At 43.6% G+C, this 23,156-nt stretch overlaps 1 protein-coding gene across 2 annotated transcripts; it reads right to left on the bottom strand.

Moving 5' to 3' along the window:
* Positions 1 to 1,842: 1,842 nt before the first annotated feature.
* LOC115309676 (monocarboxylate transporter 13) lies at positions 1,843 to 17,707 on the bottom strand. 2 transcript variants are annotated; one of them, XM_029967919.4, is made up of 6 exons: positions 16,876 to 17,302; positions 16,700 to 16,788; positions 12,990 to 13,184; positions 10,525 to 10,668; positions 7,365 to 8,450; positions 1,843 to 3,933 (listed from the first exon to the last, which is right to left on the bottom strand). In XM_029967919.4, the coding sequence occupies exons 3-6, from the start codon at positions 13,165 to 13,167 to the stop codon at positions 3,695 to 3,697; spliced, it is 1,647 nt and encodes a 548-aa protein (XP_029823779.2). In that variant the 5' UTR covers positions 13,168 to 13,184; positions 16,700 to 16,788; positions 16,876 to 17,302; the 3' UTR covers positions 1,843 to 3,694. The 2 variants fall into 2 exon arrangements, with proteins under 2 accessions (XP_029823779.2, XP_029823778.2); XM_029967918.4 differs by having other exon boundaries at positions 16,700 to 17,707.
* Between the last annotated feature and the right edge of the window lie 5,449 nt (positions 17,708 to 23,156).

Raw genomic sequence — 23,156 nt, forward strand, 5'->3', positions numbered from 1 at the left:
CCTGCTAGACTTAACGTACAGTGGCTAGCGATATGGGCTATACGATGCGCTAACGGCGATAAGGCAGTACACAAACCACGCTGTCGCAGGGCTACTGTGCGTGCGTCGGGGGATGGGGAAATATCGCGCGTGGCAGGTGATTAGACGCATTTAAACACCTCCACTGCCTTTGCGACCCTCCACTCGCTGCCTGCTAGACCACGTGGTCAGCACTGCCTGGTCGCCGTCTGCGCATCCTCGCTCGTACCGCTAGGCACATATTTCCACGGTATGTATCCGCGACGAAAGTGGAATTATTCTTTAATTTCCTGTTTCAAGGCAAGTGAAAAAACTACAGTGAAAACGTCTTCGGTTTGTTTTTTTAAAAGTGTAATAAAGCTCTCATTACCATCTCTCACAAGCTGGCTGAAAGCGTCGAAAGCTATACACTCACGGCAGGGTTTGCCACCATCGGGGACAATCTTTGTCTGCAAAGTAACTTCCCCCATTTGAAGTCAAAAGAAGCCCAGTTCTACGCGCGACTAAGCTGAAGAGGCGACCTTACAGTTGCCACAGTCGAGTCGCACCAAAACATCTACTGGATCAACTGAACAATAAGCTGATGAAATTACGTCACGGTCATTGGTAATGCATATAGATGTAACACATTATAAGAAGGAAGGCATTTTTTTAAAGTTTACCTGCACAAGGTAACTAAAGTTTAGAAAGTGAAACAAAACGATCTCTCTCTCTCTCTCTCTCTTTATATATATATATATATATATATATATATATATATATATATCGTTTTGTTTCACTTCCTCGTCGAAGCAAGCTGCCTTGAGGTCTACCCACCATCCTCCAATCAGAGCCAGTCAGAGCTCGGCTTTCTGACGTCGCCACAACCCCTGCAAAAGGAACAGACGAACGCGCGCTCCGCATTATGTTCGGTTTTTACGACTTGTGTTCGCGCTTAGGCGTTCTTATCGCGCAATTATTTTTTATTGTTATCGATTGTCGTTCCCACTCTCCTCTTCGTTCCCATGGCCTTGACTGTGTGTGAATGAATAAATAAATGCACAAACCTTATTGGCTGATAAGCCTTGAGTAGATAATCGGGACTCGACCAGACTCCGCGCGTCTTAACTAATGAGCGTCTATAAAAATAAAGAGAAGGAAAAAGGCGGTATTAGCATTAATATTGTTTTGCCTGAAGCAGACGAAAATAGCGCGCAAACTACGACGCATAAAATCTTGGCGGGAAGCAGCATTGCCCAATTAACGTGTCTACTCAATCTTTTATCGGTACGTCAATAACCCACACGCACGCGTCGTATATTCCTCGAGGGCTCGTTGGCGCAAAGAGAAAAAAAATCTGCATTCATAGCTGCTGACACACCGCCTACCACAACGGTTTGGCGGACTTCACGGTGTCCTTGCCGCTAGTCTGACTACTCTGCGCATGCGCATAGATTACAAGAAGCTGCTGACGTCCCCTAGTGGAGGAAAAATGATCAGGTTTATTGATTTCTTGGGTAATACTAATAAACTAAGTGAAGCACTAAGATATATACAGTTTTTACGTCTATAAGTACACGCACTTGGGGATACTTGATATGCATTTATGCTGTGCTATCAATGTACTAAAACATAACTATTGAAGTATACCTGTAGTAGTCGGAGTAATATGAATGAAATTTAAGTACACTATAATTTAACTTTAAGTTCATTCAATCTGTACGGAATATGCACTCGCAAACAACAGTTAGGTGCTTGACAATTATCAAAGGTACAGACCGCGTCAATAAAGTTTGCATCCTTATTTTTATTATTATTTTTGTTCAGCAGGAAAAAGACACCAGGGAGAGGTGCGGGGTAGTTTATTACTTAAGTAATTCTAACGCTTTTTTTTTAAATGCACAGCAAGTCGTCACAAAATGTCAGTTATTTACCACCCACCATTATTTAACATTGACAAAAAAATGTAATGTTCGCTTAGAGCTTTTTGTAAATGCGATGGAGTACTTGCGCCAACAAATCGCAAAGCATTGTTAACCAGCACATTTATTTTGATTCCTGCCGCATCGGGCTAGTATGAAAACAAACCGATCGAAGAAGGTTTATATGATGTGGGGCAGTGTTCAGGGATTATAAACCTTTGTTTTCTTTGCGTCGCTTTTGTTTGAAATGATGATATTCGGGGCCAGCATTTAGACAACGCGTAGCACCAAGTAAAATAAAAGACGAGGAAATAAAGATAGAAAGAAATCTCGGAAAATAACAATACCCCAGCACATTAGTACAGCAGTTTAGGGCACGTATTTTAATGATTTGCATTCTATGGGCACCGAAGTATATATCCCAGATGATACTGAAGAAGACGGGAATGACAGTTTTAAAAAGGTTAAAGTCGTTGGGCTTGTTCACAATTTTCTTTTGATCACGGAGCTGCAACAATCATAATCCTTTCCCGCCGATAAAGGACTTTAGGTTGCCACAACAGAAGACCCAATTTGTTTTGCCCATGTACACGCAGCTGGCCTCGGATGTTTCATTTAAGTGACCTTCCTTCGCTGTTTGTGTCAAGGATGTACTACTTTTTTGGGGGTATAGGGAATTGGTCTCACTGAGCCGCAAAAACACCGTGCAGAAACATGAGGCTCATACAAGAAGAAAACGTGCACGCGAAAAGACAAAAATAACGCAACTACAATCCATTGACTGACCCCAGAAAGAATAAAGCAAACTCGAGACGAAGGACGACGAGTATTTCTTTCAACTAGCAACGACGTTCATGTCGTTGCTAGCTGAAAGAAAGGTTCGTCGTTTTGCGTCCCGAGTTTGTTTTAGTCTTTCGGTGGTCAGTAAATTATACCAACACGCTTTTCAGTTAGTGTGACTAGAAAACATTGGGGCGCAAAGATTTCACACTGTATAAATATCATGCCTATAGCAAGGTAAGCAGGGCAGAAATCGGAAGTGGCTAGTTCCCCTTGGGCGAACACTCGCCGTTTCGAACCTCTAGGCGGCCGGAACTGCGGCCTGAAGCTTTGAAGATATGGGCGGTGAGCGTGAGCATGCATCTCAAAGAAATTGAAAGATCCACCACCAATACAAGGAGCAGCAATTTCTCTCTTTTCGTGTGACATTTAGTAAGTAGTAAAGATTGCAATCGCACGCGTTGGTAACACTCTCACTGTGAAATTTCAGATTGATTTGACACATGCGCCTTCTTTTAACGTTGTTCAGGATAAATATTGAAATCTTAACGTGAGCTCCATTATGTGCATTACTGAGTCATCATTTCGCCGGGTTGAACACAAGGTGAGCATGAGCGCGGTAAAGTGGATATCTACCTCTTGAGGCATAATCCTCTGGTTTGTGACAACTTTAGCATCGCTGACTAAAAATGAAAGACCAAACTGTAAATGTTTATTTCACTGTTTTGCTTTGCACTTGGAAGATATATTTTATAGAAAGTTCCATTCGTCAAGTGAGCATCTCTCAAACCAGAAAGATCCATCAAAACGACAAACTGAAATGTATAAGCAGAAGCAGGTGATGTACTGACGCATGTTTCTGTTGACTTCCGCCGAGGGAACTATGCTGGCTACGCTTTGCTGCCTTCCTTTGTTTGTTTCATTTGACACCAAGGTGTAAGCCTTGCTGTTGATCAGCAGATTAATTCTTGTCTTTTGGCGGTTTTGCAGAGGCACTAGGTGATGCTTTCATGCTGATTCATCTTCACTTGTAGGTAAATGTCTTTATCACCTTTTGTTCCGTTGTGGTTCGCATGCCTCTTCTTGTAGCAAAACAGTTCTGACGCCATATAAAGGAAACCTTTTGCCACAGGAATCTCTCGGAGAAACAAACAGCAGAAGGCGCTAATTGCGGTCACCACGCCCATAATAACGAACAGTCCCTGGTAGTCTCCCAGATCGTCCCTGAAGTAGCCTGAAATGAAATCGAGAAATAAAATTGGTAATGCGAATGTTTTGACAGCCCGAAGCTAGTCGGTCCTTTACCAAATGACAAAAGAACAGGAAAGTGCACACTTTAGCTTTGGAATTTGTACTAAACCTCTCAACTTCATCCTTCAAAAGACATTCAGTAGCTGCCTGCAAGTAAAATGCAGTTTCAGTTACAACCGTTGTACGTATCTGTTCCTAGTTCACGAAGAACTCTCTCTTTTAAGTTTCAGTTAAGAAGCAGAATCTCATAGGAATTTTAGGGGCAGGATAATGTTCTGATGACAAAATCTGAAATTTTCTCTTTGCAGGTATGGGCCTCATTTACTGTTCAAGCTCTGAAGTTCAGGCTAAAGGCACGCAGAACTGCGCACACTTTTAAGCAACAGCAGCTTCAACCAATCATTTCTGTAAATGACGTCGCAACCGATATTTACTAGGGCTGGGCGTCCATTAAAAACTTTGACACTATTAATCACCACCTTTTGTTTCTTCATTCCCATGCATAACATGTAAAAAAAGACAAAATTAAAAAAAAAATAATATTTGACCTGATTGAATGTTTGTTTTATGAACGGCGCAGTGTACAATTTCGGATTCTTAAATCAACCTTGAAGTGTAGATGAGAGCAGTCGAAAGACACCCACACTCAAAACTGATTACTTCAGCCGGAGAGGCAAAAAAATGTTCGTTGATATTCTCCGGCAATAGCTACTCCTTTGATTGTTCACAACAGTCTCTGCTGCCCTAAACGGACATTCGAACGGCGCAAAAGTGACTGGGACCCGTTTAGCCTTCTCCACGTGTTTGATGAAAGCCTCACATCTACAGTTAACTTCAGGTCAAACTTTCACTAAAAGTTGGCCTTCATAAAGTTGTACTCATCAACGTCTGCGTGGTACGTGAAACGGTTAAATTTTCACTTTTTTGTTTGTTAGTAAAAGATTAACCAATCAACTGTTTAAAAAAAAGTGATCGCAATTAAGACATAATTTGAATTATCGGTAGGTTAATGGATTAAGTGCCCAGCCCTAATTACCTCAATTAAGGTTAATTATACGCTGCTTCATTGTTTCTAAAAGGAAACTTCCAGGAATTTCTCAAACCTTAATTCTAATAGGTAGTTGTAATTTTATCTTTATTTTGGCCACTTGTTAAAACTGATAGTCAACATATTACACACGTTGTTTTACGAATTACGCGAGACTTTCAATTAAGAACAGTCTGCATTTACCACATTGAATTTCCTCGGTCTGCGTATTCCGAAGGATGTACAATGGGTTCTAAGTTAAAGCTGTAAGTTTCGTCGCAATCAAGTACCCCTCAAATATTTAATAATGTTGCCCTTCACATCGAAACGTCGATATCTCTTACAGAAATGGCAATTACAAATATACGAGCACTTTTGGCATCCCACATGCACAGGGAAGGCACCGCAGCTCTACGAAGTCATTCCTTGTTTCGTCAACTTCAACCACAAACAAAACAACTGAATATTGTATAGTTCATTTTTTTATTTAATATAATACGTCCATGCCAACTTATTTGAACTTTAAGTATCAGCCGACTTCACGATTTTAAATTACGGCTTTTCAAAATAGGTGCTCGCTTTACGACTCCCTTCTCTCAAGTAGAAGTTTACTGCACCAAGCCACCAGGATCCAAGAAACTACGAACGTTTTTCGGTGATGGCCGTTTTATTCGTCGGAGTCCAGGCATTTTTTTTTTTTTTTTGTGTTTGGCGACAGCGAAACTTTCATTGAATTGAGACGACATTTTTCGTTCTCGACTTTCTGTTTGCGTTGTTCTGTGCTGCTCGAGTCGCATTATGAATCTATCACGGATTACATGATATCGCTATATTACTCATAATTATTCCACAGTATGCTTCTGATACTAGTTCTGCCTCCCTCCCAATGTCCACGGTCCTTCGTGATTGATTTATGAGCTTTGCATGGCAGGAAACAGTAAGTTTACTTAATAATTTTGCTTCAGTTCCACAGAGAAGCATTACTTTTGTAAATCTGTTGAGAATATGTTGTGTGTAATATTAGTAGTTTAATCAACTTCTAGGAGTTATCAAAAACAATTATGGCTGTTCATGTATACGTTTGATATGCAGAAATTGATATGCAACGGCCGATACGAAGCAGACTCCCACGATGTCCGGCCGACACAAATCAGACGTATATGCGACATTCAGCCGATACCGGGGCCGATTCGTACAGTACACGCACAATATCACGCCAATGCGGAGTGCAAGTTCGTCTGCTACTTTTGCAGGGGTTGTGGTGACGTCAGAACTACGCCGAGCTCTGACTGGCTCCGACTGCAGGATAGTGGGTAGACCTCCAAGAAAGCTGCCTCCAGGTCTACCCACTATCCTTCAATGAAAGCAAATGAAAGCTGGCGTTCTGACGTCACTGGAACTCCTGCAAAAGAAGCAGACGAACTTGCGTTTCGCATACCCGGAGAAAGTCCGATGCGTATAATACTCGCACGATATCGCGCCGATGCTAGGACGGTGGCGAAATGACGGTACGCCAATAACCGCTGAATATCGGGCCGTGGTGCGAAACTTAATATTTGACCGATTTTGGGACCGATTTTTGGCCAGCACTGGTGTGACACCGCCCAAGCATCGCCGTGCTGCTGGGTATACAGGACGGCTGTTTTAATTTGATTCACTAATGAGCTGGGTAAAATAAGAAAAAAAATAAGAGTGATGACAAATGCTTTAACCGTACACAGAATTGAGATGCATACTGTACACAGCAACTTCGTATAATAACCGCGAATATTTAGGCACTTGTCACGACATAAAGCACAAGCTTTTGGGAGCCCTCCTCAAAGAAAATTGCCACTAATGTTCTCACTCATTCCACCAGGCGTCACCAAGAGCGTCAGTCGCCATAGAACATTTACCCCGACACCCATCATAATGGACGTTTGTTTTGCTCCCTTACACTTCGTGCAGTTTCCTATATATGCATTACACGCCCGCGGCAACTGACGGTCTCGTTGACGCTCGATGGAATGAATCAGAAACCAGGCGGAAACCTTTGAGGAGCATATCCAAAAGCTTATGCCATGAAATGATAAGTGGCTGAATCGGCGCGGTGATTACGTGGAGAAGTGGCTACAGTATGTATATAAGTTTAAAATATGCAACAAAAAAAATATACCAGTTTTTTTTTTCGGTTTAAATGATCGGTGGTTGAAAAAAAGCTGCTCCTGTATTATGAATAAGTTAAGGCAAAGTAACACCGAAGAAAGTCTATGCAAAAATAACAAAGATTTTAAAGTGTTCCACGAGACGCAGCAAATTGAACCATGTACCAGACGGGACAGGTTTAATGTCATAAAAGAAAGAAACATAAGAGAACATATCTAAAAAAAGAGAAGAAAATGATTTACCTATCAAGACTGGTCTCAGCAACAGTGGTATTCCCGAGATCAGGAGCGCCACTCCGAAGCACTCGCTAAATTTGTCGGTGTTCACAAGCTCCATGAGCAACACTGGGACTAAGATGAGAGTAGCACCGTTACACCACCCTACGACGACGGCTTGAATGGCATGAAGGTAGAACGAGTAGCAGAAAGGCATCACACATAAAGACAGTGCCCAGAGGAAAAGGTTAGCGGTCATCATCGAGCTCTTCGCCAGGAATCCCTTGTCCGTAAACCAACCAGATCCCAGCCTGGACACCAAATCTGCAATCGCGTACATCATGAGAAGCAAGACGGCGTTCCATTCGGAGACATTTCTGTCGGTTGCAAAGTCGACAGTGACCGTTGAGTACGTAGACATGTTGAAAACGATGACCGAACTTGCGAATGCGATGATGTAAAATTTAGGGTGTCTGAGGTAGGATGGCGAGGAGACCTTGTTTTGATTACTGGAACTTTTCATACCATAGGTTGCCGTCTCGTCATTTACAACGTCGACGTCATCAGGTGCATGGTGTGGATTCACACACTCTTTTCCTTGAGATTCGTTTTGCTTCTCATATCCCAGATCCGTCGTTGTTTTTGATTGTGACGAAAGGGCCTGCGTAACATTTAGAGGGTGAGAGACTCCCTGAGTGGCCCCGTTTTTATGAGGAAAGCCGTTTTGCGCTAGGAACTTATCGTCTTCAGTTGTCAATGCAGCTCCAATGCTATCATTTGGGCACTGTCGGATGTCGCTTTTATTAGAGTCTGTCTTGTATAAACAAATGTCGTGCCTCTTGTTTTCATTAAGGACTGATGCAGACTTGCAGGGCATTTCTGGTGGAATGCGTTGCAGCAGTGCGCCTCCAGTGGCATTCAGCATCAGGGCTCCGGTCACCAGGAACATTCCTTTCGGACCGTAGTTTTCAAGCAAAAACTGGAGCAGTGGGGGAAAGACCAGGCCGGAAACGGTCAGTCCTGCAAAACTTATACCACAAGCGAGCGCTCTGCGCTGGGTGAAGTGGGCTTTGATTACTGTGTTGCAAAGATTGGTGAACGACATGCTGATGCCTGAAATAAAAAAAAAGAAAGACCAGATCAGCAATCTAGTTAAGGATAAACATACTTGAAGCAACACGAATACCACAAAAAGTAGGTGATTTCATGACCGCATCACCTAGAAGGATGCCCTTGAAGTTGCATTGAAACCACCCCCTCCGCGGGAGCGGGAGAGGGCAGTAAAAGGAGAAGGGGAACATGACGTCACGAAAGGTTCCTCGCACGTGCTCTTTGACTCACAGAGCCATCAAACCTACTGCTGGACTAGAAACCATTTACTGAGAATCTTCTTCCAGATTCATTAGTTTCATATCTCGGAACGAAGAAATGTAAAAGAAGAAGAGGTGTTTTTTTTTGTTTTTTTTTCAGTATAGGGTTGCCAGTTTAGCAGTTTGAGGATTTTTCTACAGAACAGGCAGGTCAGCGCATCCGAGGAACTTACGCGAAGCGGAGACCAAACGAGGTTAAGGATTTCCAGTTCATAGTTGAGCGACATATGCAGTTAGAATCGCACTAGCTCTTTTTATGACATCACGGCACGACCAACCAATGACGTCCGAAGCGGCGAGCGGCTGCATATTTTTCGATTCTTTTTTTTTTACGTTTAATGTTGTTTTGAGAACAAATGAGAGGGATGGTGACATTTTGATTCTCCAGGAAAAACTACGCCATAACGTAGCATTGACTATTTTTTTAACTGTTTCAACTTCCCTTTGTTTCTAACGGTCACAGTTTAATCGCACACGGGGCTGGATTAGTTGCTTGGTTGATTGGGGTTTATTGGTGCATAGGGATGTATAAGAAGGGCCAAGAGTTTGAACTATTGTAATACTAGTGCTAAGTAAGGTAGGATCTATAGTACCTAGCGGTACTGACATGTGCCGCTGAGAGGAAGCAACGGCGACACGGCACAATAATCACCCTATCTACTCTTTCTACTACGTTGTGACTTAATGATTTCGGCGACAGTGAAAGTACAGAGCTTTATACTCAATCTCCCTAGTGGCTCGCAGCATTACCAAAGGTACAGGGACAAGGGCGCATAGCGCAAACAGTTCAGCTGTAGTGGAAGGGGGGATTCCTCGTTTGCCCTTAAACCTTTCTGTGGATCACAGACGTCGCTTTTGTGCCTATCGGGAATGAGACTGTCATTTGAACTTTGTAAAAAAGAGGGTTTTTCCTCCCTCCCATCTAATATTAATTTTCTCTGTATGTTTCTACAGCCGGACGTTGGTCAGCATCAATGGGCGTCTGGTGTCTCAGCTGTAGATGAGCAATTTAGCCAAAGCAGTACAACCGCTATCCACGAAATTTCGGCGCTGATTTTTTGGTCCATATGTATTCAAAGGAGCAGTATCGCAACGGACACATTAATCTATTGTTAAACGTGCAACATGTAATGGCAGGGTGTTTTCGTAGGTCGTTTTCGCCGTCCCGCAACGCTCTCCGCAACCCGCTACCATAGCCAGAACTCTACTGTCAAGGCTGTCGGCGCGCACGCGCATTAGTGGCTTTTTCGTTGCGGAGGGCTTCACGGAGGGCAAGACGCGGTTTACGAAAACTTCCTAGTGATACACGACCATACGCCGGTACGATGCTCATCCAGATCAAAACCGGCAGGGGGGGGGGGGGGGGGGGGGGGGGATTGAACTCCCTGGGTTCTGCAGCGCGAGCTTTCGCTCCACGTGCTCCGAGCTGGTGTCAGCTAGCCCACTCGGCCACCGATCAACCTTTCCCCCCTGTCTGCGGCTTCCGCAGCGCTACGTGCAGCTGGTGAGATTGGTGTGCCTAGATTTCAGAGTTTTTCAAACACGTCGGTCGGGGTCAGGTGGTTGATGTACAGCATTTGCAATATGAGCTACGAGAGAGAGGGACGAAGGCTTCGACCGTCTAAGCGTCTCCGGCGTTTCGCACACCTTCCTCCGTGTGATGCGACAGCGCAACAAATGAATACTTGCTACCTACCTGTGCAGAAGGCGACCGTCATTTGATTACAAACGTTCCGTTCTTTCAGTTGCTTTATCTCTTAAATCTAAGCTCTCTGAGGGAGATGGAGTGTAAAAGGATCTTGACCGCGCCGACTCACCGTGCACGATTCCAATGGCGGCGATGAGGAACCAGGTGCCGTTGGCAAAGAAGCAGGCCGATATGCTCAGGGCTCCCACCAGGCACGCGCAAACACTCAGCTTCCACACTGGGACTCGCGTGGCGAGCCATCCCACCACGGGACCTGTCAGTGGAGACCCGACAGTGACGCGATATTTCATACCAGAAATTGGAAACTTTTTGAGTCCATAGAAACGAAAAACAAAAAGACACGCGCCAAACCAACACCACCTATAAACCTTTTCCAGCAATCGCTTTCTGGGCGCTGCCATCTTTGTCTCCTGGGCTGTGGAAGTCGTTCTGAGCGTACGCAGTAGCTGACTTTCACGAAATATGAGACGCCGCGCAAGCGTCCACAGCCCAGCCACTCAGCATATTTCAGCTGGCTGATAAGCTCTGGACAGGTCTGTACCTCGTTTCAACATAAAGCAGGAGGACGCAATCAACGCTACAAGCCTATCGTGCCTATGAAACAGCGTCAAAAATATTGTGTTCGTCTAGTGTCTGTGCGCGTTCTATCGTCTTTGAACTAATTATCTGAAGCGAAAACACGATGACTTGCGCTTTTCACGCTGTTTGATTGGTCTTGTTAACTCGTAGCTTCTGCTGCGTCTGGATATCGGTACCGATATCCATTCGGGTATCGGGGGATCAAAGCATAAGCACTGGAATTCTGTCATAGTCACAGTGAGGATAAGCGCAGACAAAGATTGAACACGTGTGCTGGGTGAAGGTTCGGCCAAGCCCCGTTGTCCAATCAATGCGTTCAGGGACGCTCGGCGTCGGGCTTGACTCCAATCACCGAGTAGGTGGCATCCGAGTGTGATCATGCGACGTGGAAGTAGCGCAATCTGTTCACAGGCTTCGATTATTCCACTGGATGTTGGTCAAGCTCCCGTGAGTGGAATCTCTATTCGCAAGGGTTTGGCGGGAGTCACGTGGCTACGTCACGTGGTCAGATGCTGCCAGGTCACGCGACGTAAGTTAACATAGTGTCACGTGATCGAAGGAGAAGAGTGACGTTACCTTTCTTCCTAAAACCATTCCCCAAGCAAAAAAAAAAAAAAAAAAATTATTCGTTAATATTATTTATACTCGCGTTTGCACCTCAAGAACCGTAGTAAAAGTAGTCCTGCTGCGCTTGGAGCATTCCTAATTTTCCTATTTATGTTGAAGATTAAGATATATGTGAGCTTATTTTATATTAGTAAAGTGTGTTATCAAGACGTACGCTAAAGGTATCGTTCTTTCTCCGACAAACAAAATCTTGTAAGGACTACTTCGCATGGCGTATGAACAATACGCAAATTAACGACATCTCGATGCCTTCCCTAACGTCGAGTGCACATTTTTGTTCCTCATATTTTTCTTCTTTGCTTTCTCAGACTTTTCTGCCATTATGATTGTCCCACCAAGCGGTACCACTTTAGTCCGTGCAACGAAAATAGCAGCGCTCACCATGATCACCGCGGTTACGTATCAGCTGTATCATTACAGCCCCTAGACGAAGAAACATAGCGGACCGTGAAAGCACGCGGATTCAACACCGCAAAAATATATGATGATTAACGTTTCATTTTTTTTTTGTTTTAGTTGCAATGGCGTGTTTTATTTGATCATATCCGCGAAGGCCAAGTATCCACTGAGAAATATTTCCGGGACTTCCTGACTAGGTTACAGGAGGCCATCAAGCGTCGCGAGATGCGTTTTCTCCACCACAACGCACCAGCTAATAGTCCTCCGCAGCGGACGGTGACGGATGCGGATGCTATTAGCCTATAAGATGCTGCCAAATGTTCCCTCGTATTCACCGTCCGCGGCATCCAGTGACTTGTGCCTTCTTCCTTTTATTGAAGAACCCAGGAACGTGGCAACCGTTTTCAGGACGATGACGAGATGAATGTCAAGGTGGAACACTTCCTCAAAGCCGAAATGAATGCTTATACAACCAGTATTTTTCAGTTCATTAATCGCTGGGAGAAATGTGTCACCTTGTGTGATACATACGGAGAAACAAACTATACCTCCACCATCGACGCTCGTGATCGCAGCTTTCTTCCTTCCTGATAACAGTACAAACGTTTTGAACGCCCCTTGTATTTTGCTGTTACACAGTTCAACCTCCTTCGATGTGTAGTTTATTGTTGCGTAACTAAAGGTGTCCGAACGTTAACTTCGTTACTGCTTATAGGTAGCGCTTATTCGATAACATATCTTTTATGTCCATTTTTTATGGTACAACCGAAGAATCACTGACATGAAAGGTAGCCAACCCGCTTCTTTTTCTCGTTATTTTATATTAACTTTAACGCGATTAATACTACTACTAATATTGTTATTATTATAATTATATTTGCTTTTACTGAAGTATATGTCGAAAAAATGGCGATGGTTACCTAATCAATATGGATCAAACGAAATACCGAGCATGAGCATATCGTTAACCTGCGACACAGGAGAGGATGCCCATGACGGTGACCGGCCACGCCGCTTCCGCCCTGGTGGTGTCGAGCGAATTCAAAATGGCCACGTAGACAATGGCGGCGGACCGAAAGATGGCGTAGTTGAAGAAGTGGATCCAACAGCAACCCGCAGCCACAACCCAGCTTGTTGAGGAGTCCATGGCGAAGAGTTGATTCACTGATGTGAGAAAGGGTCTCCACGTCACATCAGCATCATCATCGTCATCATCAGAATAGTTATTATGATAATTATCATTCCAGTTTATTTTATGTTAAACAACAAAATTGCCTTGTTTGTGATGCAAAAAAAAAAAGGATTACACATTCCCGAATGTTGGTGCCCGCTGAATGAGGTTAGTATGCAGTATTCTATGTGGGTTATAAATAGGGTTCCTTGTTTTCGGTATGTACCGATAAACACCGAAAATTAACTCCCGTGGCGGTTTTTCCTGAATCGGTAAAAACAGAAAAACCACAAGTTTAAACTGTCCTTAAAGAAAAAAGAGAAGACAAGCTACGTCAGGTTTACGGGAAGCAATCTTCTAACACTAACTTTATTTTCCTCGTTGACCCGGAAAACAGCGCTGCACTGAACTGCTGTTGTGTTTGTTGCTTTCTATCGAAACCACATCCCCTGCCTTGTTCTCTTTACAAGCATTACTAAAGAAATTATTTTAGTATTTTTTTGTCCCGGTAAATAAAGGATCACTTTACAACATAAGCCCGATAAACACCGATTTCTCTCCGACATTAAAGCTGGACACTAAAAACACCGATTCAAAGAGGGGAAACAAAGAGGGCCCACCGTACCGCATCGAATGTGCAAAGACGGTTCCATAAAACTCTAACGTTAGAGAGTTTTAGGGAACCGTTTTGGCACATCCGATAAGGTACAATGGGCCCTCCGGTACAAACTGCGCATGTGCGAGCCTCCTGTGCCAAGGGGGAAAGGGCGAGCCCGAAAAAACCGTTGTGGAAAGGAGGTCACTCCTCTCTTCTTCAGCTTTCCTAGCTTCCGCGCTTTTCACCCTCGCACTGTCTTTCTTATAACGCGCTCTTTACAAACACACGAGGTGTGGGCACCGCGCATGCGCCCTGCCGCGGTAGGAGCGCCACCCGTCTGGCATTACAATGAATGGCGAGATGACCCGTCTGGCCATCTCGCCATTCATTGTAATAGATGCCCGTGTACGTCAGTGCTACATGACATTAAGATTTTGGCTCGTTATCGCGACCGAACGAAGCAGAGAGCTGCACGAGGCGTAAGCAATTAGGGATAAGGGCGTTGAGTGTGTAAGTGAAGCGTCACTCGCCCTGTCAAAGAGTGAGTTTGAATATTTGAAAGAAGCGTTGCGAGCGACAGGCTGATGACTGACAGGGCTCTGGGGCCTATAAATTCATGTACTTTTCGAAATAAACCACAGTTGCGAGTGCGCCTTGGGTCGTTCCACTTCTTTGTCCTTGTCTTTTTCGGCGCTTTTAATTACTTCTGTGGTAGCCCATCTGCAGTTCTAACCGGAAGGCCAACGCACCATATCAGATGTGCAAAAACAATTCCCTAAATCTCTTTATTGGTCACTAAACACCGTCTGTAGACATGTTTCAAGCGTACGCTTGTATGAGGCACGCATTCTGCAATATGCTTGAAACGCGTCCGGAAACACTCCTTTTCGTCATGTCTACAGAGAAACATCGTGTATCTTGCATGACGTACCGGTGGTGTAACTGCGTTCTCTTTTGTGGTCTCCGGTTCGTATGCAAATCTGACAAACACACCGACGGACAGCGCTCAGATAGTATCTCAAACATTGAGCCAAAATAATATTTTGGCGCGAAGTTATTTGAATTTGCAAAAGGTTTCGTCCTCGTCGTGTCCTTCAAGACTGAAAGTCTCTACTGGCAACAATGAAAAAAAAAAGTGGAGCCAGTGGGCAGGCAGGCAGTGGTTCACTCTTCGGGATGTCGAATTTGTTCCCGACCGATTAAAAGCAGTTTCACGATGTCAAATAAGTTGGTCAATACTTCAGCTTGAGCCATTTGGTGAATCATGCTAATACTTCACAGCGCACAGCTTCACAGCGCAGCATATGAGCTTCAAAACGCAAATATTTCAATTGGTTTCAGCAGGATACACTGTGTCATTATTAATTTCAGTCTCTGAATGCCTAGTTAGGGAGGTCAAGCAAGCAGAAGCCACTAACCACAGAACAAGAGAACGCACCGCAAGGCCTGTCATAGTACCTTATATTCACAACCTGTCCCACAGACTTAAGAAGGTAGCTAATAGAATCAACATCGACGTAGTATTCTCTGCTCCGCAAAAACGTTCCAGTCTATGCAAGCCGGTGAATGGGTCATCTACTCTACCAGAGTGCTGGAACAAAAACCGCAAGACCAAGTTCGTTTCCTGCGCAGATGGAGTGATCTATTCCTTCCCTCTTACCTGTGGGAAGCATTACGTCGGGCAGACGGGTCGCTGAGTTAGACTTCGAGAACATAACAACAACGCCATTAACGCTAACTCAGGTCATCTGGGCATTTATTGCAGAGATTGTGGATGCTCCCCCCTTCTAAACAATTCCACGGCACTGGTACAAACCCAAAAACAAAACAAAAACTGTCTAGAGAAATTATCGAAGCCGCTAGCATAGACCTGCTAGATGAATTATGTGTTAGTACCCCGTCGATTACCTTATTCCAGAAAGAGTTAGATTATATAAGAAAACCTCCTTAGTGACTTTTACTGTAGGCGTACTTTATCACTTCCTCTTTCATTTTATTTTTCTTTTCTTTTTATTGTATTGTATTTTATTGTTTTTCCTTTTTCTCTTTATCTTCTCTCCTTTTCTTTTTTTCCTTAGTTAATTTTTATTTTCTTCTTTTTAATGCGTAAGAGTAAAAGGTAACGATGAGAATGATTAATATATCCCAGAGTTGACAGTCGGCGCTGCGTGAGAGTTCTTTCTTTGTGTGCATGCATTTTTATAGTGTGTTGTCTTTTGTGCGCTATAACCTTTATTTTCCTTCTTCCCCTCCCCCAAGTGTGAAGTAGCCATCCTGCCAATCTCCGCGGGATAACTTATTCACCTCTCCAATAAACCAATTTTTCTCTCTCTCTTTTGTGCGCTGTGTAGTATTAGAAAATGAGTTGCTTTGGAAGCTTGCTCCGGCACCTGCAGCGCAGCAGCACGAACCAGACGCTCGGTATATTCTGTTTTCTGACTGTCGGCTCGACTGTTGAGTCAGCCTGCCACTGACGTCTCGGCACTGAAAAGCGCGGGTGTATTTGAATGTTAATTTTTGGCATCATTTCCGATTTCAAAATAACTATTCTGAATGTCGCGACACTAGATTGCGTTCGAGAGAGGGTAAAAGCCTCGGGGATTCAGAAAATATAGTTAGTTTGGGTAGCTAAAAATATCACCGCAGTCAAGGGGTGTTGGTTGAACTTCTCACTCACTACATGCCTTTGCACTTATTAAACATCAAGGTCAAACAACGAAGTGATGCGCAAAAAATCAAACAAAAACTAATCAAATTATTTCTAAAAAAAAAAAAAAAACATCTTTCAAGCTCTTTGTAGTCTGGTTGAGGTTTTCTCCAAACGACGGTGTTACTCAGTAGCCGGCATAGCTTCAAAATCCACTACAGTAGCCATAGCGTAAGATAAACGTAAGAAACAAAAGCACTGACCTGAATGTTTTGTTGCGGGGATGATGATGAATGGAAGGCGGCTAGCACTCGCGTTGCCCGTCGCCAGTCGTCATCTTGAACTTGAAATCCTGCCGGATTCACAGGCAATGTGCGCGCTACTCAGACCTCCACAGTTTACCAGCAATCCCGCCTAGACAGTAGGGACGTTTGCGTACATTGTTTCTGCCGTCCCGTTACGGCTCTCCGCAACGAAGGCGCTACTTCTACGCTTGCGCTCCGCTAGCGTTGTCTCCAGAGCTCGGGGTTTCTTAGCGCGCTGGATAGATTGCGGCGGGACTGCAGAAACGACCTTCGAAAACTCCCTATCGTCCTTAGAAGCTCGCAGAGAGGCGATACGTTTGCCGCTATCAGTTTTCGTCTCAAAAACAACTGACACGGATACCGAGAATAAAGGTTAAGGCAAATAAGCCAATAGGCCGGCATCAACAGCGAAGTCTCCTACACGGAATAGATACTCGTGCTGTAACCGCTACGTTCGTGCTTCAGACAGCAGCACGAAGGAAATAAATTATAATATTTGCGCGCGGTAAGACTCTAGTAGGTCGTTGTACCTAAAGATAAGAGCCTCCGTCAGTTTATGAACTGACGGATGGCGGGAGGGAGAGTGGAGGGATAAAGACGGCAGCAGAACGCGGCAAATCGTGGGCGCTGACATCAGCGCTAACGAGAAAATGAACGATAAAAAGAGCGACAGAAGAGCGAAGAAAAAAGCAGACAAAAGGTTGGGTGTGTTCGTTTCCTAGCGACGAGTTGAAGTCGCTCGAGCGTTGTCCAGTTCACTTGGTTTCATACAATATGCGAGATTCCGGTGCTCTCCTACAAATCAAGCTAGAAAAAAAAAAACAAGGCACAGGCAATACAGGTGATGTTTGTCTGCTGCTTTCTGCATATTAATGCGTCGCTAGCGATATGGGCCCATCGAGACCGCCCATTGGGACAGCTGATGTCCGGGTCTATGCCCTGCCGTTCTTCAGCGGCTCGAATGCCATGGGACATTTCCCTCCACTACGTTCATTTATTTTCTCTCTCTCTTTCTTTCTTACTATCTCTATATCATTTTATTGACTCTATGAGAGAGAGAGAGAGAAGGAAGGCTTGCTTAAACAACGCAAGGCACGTGCTGCGTATTAATGTATGGAAGGACAGCATATCTCGTCACGAGGACTAGAGCTGCATGTTATTAGGGACTAAGGGTCGGTTCAGATAAGATCATGCACACGTGTGCGTTAGACATTTTCTTTTTTCTTTTCATATTTTATGCATTACTCTTGAATGTATGGAGGGAACTTAATCACAAAGAGTTTTTAAACAGATAAATTATTATCCGAGAAAGTAAAGTTAAGACCGCACCAGAGCGGCAACCGCCTTTTTGGCATTCTGCGATTTGTGCCAAGTTTGACGGCGCGTAATTACAAAGTACATGCGATAGAATACTCGAGTATTTCGTAAATATAGTCGTCTATAGTGATAATATCTACAAAAATTTGTGCATATCTATAAACTATGTTTACAGCGTCTAAAATGCACAACCATGGCTATTTAGACATTTTTACTTCATACTTCTTATTTATTATCTTGTAGTGTGTTGAAGATATATAGCATTAAAACTTTTTTAATGTATTACTAACATAACAGCCCATCGTCTGTATACAACTCGTTGCTCTAGATTAAAAATAAATATACACATCTCTTCAAACATGTACGAAGCAAAACCAATTCCGCAACTTCCATGTGCAATTAAAAGATCATATGAAAGCGATAAGCTTTGAGGAGGTTGTGTCGCAGAAAGCCGGGGTCGGCATTTGTGAGACCGGAAAATCCTGATTGGTCGATAAGTAATTAATTTACCTGTAAGAAAATCAATTCGAAAACTTTTAGGCGGAGCGAGATCGAACCCACGACCCTTCGGTTGCGAGCCAGACACAAGGCCAAACAGACAATTTTTTTTTTAATTGGTCTCTTTAGACAGTGAGCAAATAGCCGGAATCCACGATACATTTCACTTGAGCATGTAAAAGAATATACTGAGCAAAAACGGTTTTAGTGAAAATGACGATAAAGCGCTGCCTGCAAGGGTTTGAGAGATGGTGAGAATTGTTAAAATTCTCTTATCATCGACAGCTTCGCAAAGGCCGGTAACCACTACATTTCCGCACATATTTTCTGGTGCACAGCTGCTATGAAGTTCACATTGTCAATGAAATAATGCACTCCTAAAAAAAACAAAACTAGTAGTGTTTACTAGGTAAAACCTAGTAGCTGCTCGTCACATATGTCACTAGGAACGTAGCAATCGTAAGCAGTAACGGTCAAGCTAGTAACGGTTACTATGTCCAAAAGGTAGTAACTGCTACTTGCCTCAAAGTAGAACCCATATATTTCACTATACGGGTTGTACTTTGAGGGGGGGGGGGGTAATAGTGTGAGTTACTTATAGTAACTCGCACAACTACCCCCCCCCCTCCCCCCCCCCCCCCCTTCCCGGACAGAAGACCGGAAACGCAACGAGTCACGTGATTTACGGTGAAAACAAAAAGGCGAGTGTGGTTATACCACTTACCACCAGATGGCAGGCGCAACAAACACTAAAACTGGAAATGAGTGATCCCGGTGGCGCTAGTCACCATCCAATTAAAAGTAAAAATAAAACCGATTATACATAGTTTACTTCAACGCTTCCACATGTGCAGCTAGATACACATCTTGTACACAAACATTTTCAGCACACAATTGATACAATGCATTCAACACCGATCACATACCAATACCACGAACACACGTGACACGATTACTCTAATCGCCAACTTCCTTGACTGCCCATGAGTCTTTTATAGTGACCAATTTGAGTGCGCGAAATTGTCGTCGTGTATCACCACGTCAATGAATCACTTTTTGCAAATATAGTGCTCTTTTCGCACTCATATCCTTCCTCAATGAAGCTTTCAAACGAATCAAAGCTTCTATCTCCTAGTGAAAAACAACGGTAAACGCGGAAATTATTTGCGACAGTCAAAGAAACAACCTCCTCCACCGGTTCTCAGCATCCGTGTCTTCGCTTCCCCGCATAGCAGCCGAGAAATCAGCTTTCCCGTCGCTTACGCTAATCGAGAATTAGAACGAAGGCGGTCGCCGTCGACGAGATTGCTTTTTTTGTTACCACCCGCGGCGAACGAAGGCTGCAATTTGCGGTGAGTACTACGGCAGCTGCATTCGTTGCGCGACAGAAATCCTAAATCATGTCTTATCTACATCATCATCACCAGTGGCGTAGCCAGAAAATATTTGCGGGTGGTGTTTCAAGGTGCTGGTACATTCAAACATACAATTAATACACAAACACACACACACAACACTATATATATATATATATATATATATATAATAAAGTAAAATTTCAGGGGGTGTTCTGACACCTGACACGCCCCCCCCCCCTCCCCCCCCATTTTCCTGGCTACGCGCCTGTCGTCCACAAAGAGTCCGTATAGACGATCATTTCTCCGATCCACGTCCTGCTTCTTGCGGTGTACCACAGGGGAGTATTCAGAGTTCTTTTTTTCCAATATGTATATAAATGACATTGTCTCTGTTGGATCAGATGTTAACTTCATTATTTACGCCGACGATACCAGCATATTTATAACCGGAAATATATCTAATGAGATAGTCGATAAAGAGAATTTGACGTTACAAAAACTAGACGGATGGACGTGCCAAAATAACTTAAAAATAAATATAAACAAAACTAAAGCTGTCTTATTTTGTAGTAAAATATAAAGATATGTTAAATCAACCAATAATGCTAAATTCAACTCCCATCGCAGTTGTCTCTAGTTTTAACGTACTAGGGGCTGTTTTTCAAGAAAATTTGTCGTGGGACACACATACTGATTCCGTAGCCGCAAAGCTGTCCCAAATAGTCGAACTTGTATATCGTAATCGGTATATTCTGCCACAAAATATTCTGATTTCAATTTATAATAGTTTGTTTTCATCTACGCTTTACTACTGCCATTTAGTCTGGCATCCACAACTCAAGCAAATCTACAAAGAATACATGTCTTACAAACACGGTTTCTAAGATTTGTTGAAAATATTCCTTCTTGCTTTCACACACAAGAGTGGTTCGTAAAATATGATGTATTGCCAATTCATAAAATGTACGATTATCGGATTTCTAAAGCTTTTAAACAAGAGGTAAAAACGAAATCACCGTTTTTAAAAGGATTAGCTAACTTACGAAGTAATACTACAGCCTACACAACGCGCCATGGTGAGCCTTGGAATGTGAGCACTTATAGAACAATCTATGGGCAAGATACGTTGAAAAACAAACTACCAAGGTTACTAAATAAATTAGCTGCCAAAAATGTCGAGCTTTTAGGTATTACGTTTAAAGCATTGCGTTGTTATTTCAGCCCCCAGTAGACTTTTCTTATGCAAAAAAAAAAATGCTGTGTAATAATCAGGGATGGGCAGTATTTCAAATACAAGTATTTGAAATACATATTTCAATAACTTTGTGTATTTTGCATTTGTATTTAATTACAAATTGGGTATTGTATTTGGCGTTTGTATTTAAATAGTAAAACGTGGGTATTTCAAATACAATTGTAATAAATACAATTTTATAGTCGAAAATACATCCCTCAAATTTATTGTCACTGTCCAGAGCAGGAAGAAAACTACGTTCTCCACCGAATGCAGTATCTCTCAATGAAGCACAAGCGTGTAGTGACTCTGATTACGGTGCTAGTCCAGGGCAAGAATAGTGACGAAATCGACGTTCAAAGGCAGACTGGCTAAATAAGTGCCTGTGACAAAAACTTGTGATGCTTTCCAGCCTGATTTCCATCCATATGTTTGCCTGGAACATTCTAAATGCGCGGGTCGTCTAGATTTTCGTAAATGGTGCGGATTGCAACAACAAAAAATTCTCTAGCTAGTGCTGCGCGTCTTGGTCGTCTCGGTTCTTTGTTGGTCTATACCGAAATGTAATCGACAAAAAAAAAAAGCTGCTAGAAGCTCTGTACTTTTTTCACCTATTACGTCTAAGAAGATTACATTTTTTGTGATTATATTTCTATTACGTTACTAGAGCCTCGCACACTAGCTCCCGAGTGTGCAATGCAAAATTAATGTGAGATACCCAGAAACCGGTTGCAGGTGCCCTGAAGTCTCTGACGCAAAATTTGAGGAATGTATTTGGAAAAGCATTTGGAGGAGACGAAATACATTTGGTTGTATTTGTATCTTGTACTTAAATGCTTTTCTCGAAATTTAATTAGATTTGTAATTAAATAAATTTTTGACGAAGTATTTTGTATTTGTATTTCGATACATATTTGCAAGTATTTTGCCCATTTCTGGTAATGATATTAAAATTCGAAAGTGCTTGTGCACGTAGGTGATCTTGTTTTTTCTTGATAATGAATTTCAAGATATTGCCACGAGCGCAGCTGACCAAGTAGGCAGCACGCCAGCGGCCTAACGGTTATCGTGCTTGCATTACGCAGAAGGCCAGGGTTCGGTTCCTGGCCGCGTCTACACATTTTTGTTAACACTGTATTGTGATGTTCTGGTAAATTCGAGAACCGTCTTGGCTAATTCGAGGTTAGAATGTTCTACGCACCGAACCTTTTACGCCGAATGTCCCAGAAGCCCACGCGTGTACAAAAGGGGCTCTGCCTGGCAAGTCGAGTCAGTCTCGCCTCAGCGCTCGATCCTGCGGTTTGGCCGACATCGACGCCCGCGACGCTCTGCTGTTTTCTTCTCTTCCTTTTTTTTTTGTTTTGGGCACAAGTTCGCCCCATCAAACGTTCAGTTTCATTAGTTATCATCGCCTCATCATTTGTTATTCGTGACATTTTGGCGGAGGTGGCGTTGCCGAAGACAACTAAAGCAAAGGGCCTCCAAGAACGACCGGAGCGCTCCCACTCTCCCGACGCTCCGCATCACAACGACGCTCCTGCATCGGTGTCCAACAACGTACTAAACGTTATTATTGACGGCCACGACGCATCGGCACTCGTGGACCCCGGCGCAGACTACTCAGTCTTGAGTGGGAGGCTCTCTCGGCGCCTTCGAAAAGTGACGACGCCGTGGGAGGGGCCGCAGATACGAACTGCTGGAGGATACCTTATTACGGCTGTCGGGAGGTGCACTGCTCGCGTCGAGATCCACGATGAAACGTGCCCTGTGAAGTTCGTCGTTCTGCAAGACTGTTTGAGGGACGTTATCCATGGAATGAACTTTCTTTGCGAGTGTGGCGCCGTCATCGACCTCGGAGCAAACCGGCTGACGCTACGAAAACCTGCTCTACCACCGGAGGAACCCAAAGCGACGTCATCCGCGGCACGAGTCCTCGCAAACCACGTGAACTTACCGCCGCGGTCGAGTGTTTTTGTATCCATCGGGGTCTATGAGACTTTCTGCGGCG

This window comes from Ixodes scapularis, unplaced genomic scaffold, assembly GCF_016920785.2.
Source record: "Ixodes scapularis isolate PalLabHiFi unplaced genomic scaffold, ASM1692078v2 PGA_scaffold13__105_contigs__length_92229423, whole genome shotgun sequence".
NCBI lineage: Eukaryota > Metazoa > Arthropoda > Arachnida > Ixodida > Ixodidae > Ixodes > Ixodes scapularis.

Coding starts and splice junctions, on each gene's coding strand:
- LOC115309676 (XM_029967918.4), bottom strand. CDS start 13,167: ATGGACTCCTCAACAAGCTGGGTTGTGGCTGCGGGTTGCTGTTGGATC. Junction 10,669..12,989: donor CATCCTCTCCTGTGTCGCAG/GTTAACGATATG, acceptor CTCCACTGACAG/GTCCCGTGGTGGGATGGCTC. Junction 3,934..7,364: donor GCTGAGACCAGTCTTGATAG/GTAAATCATTTT, acceptor ATTTCATTTCAG/GCTACTTCAGGGACGATCTG.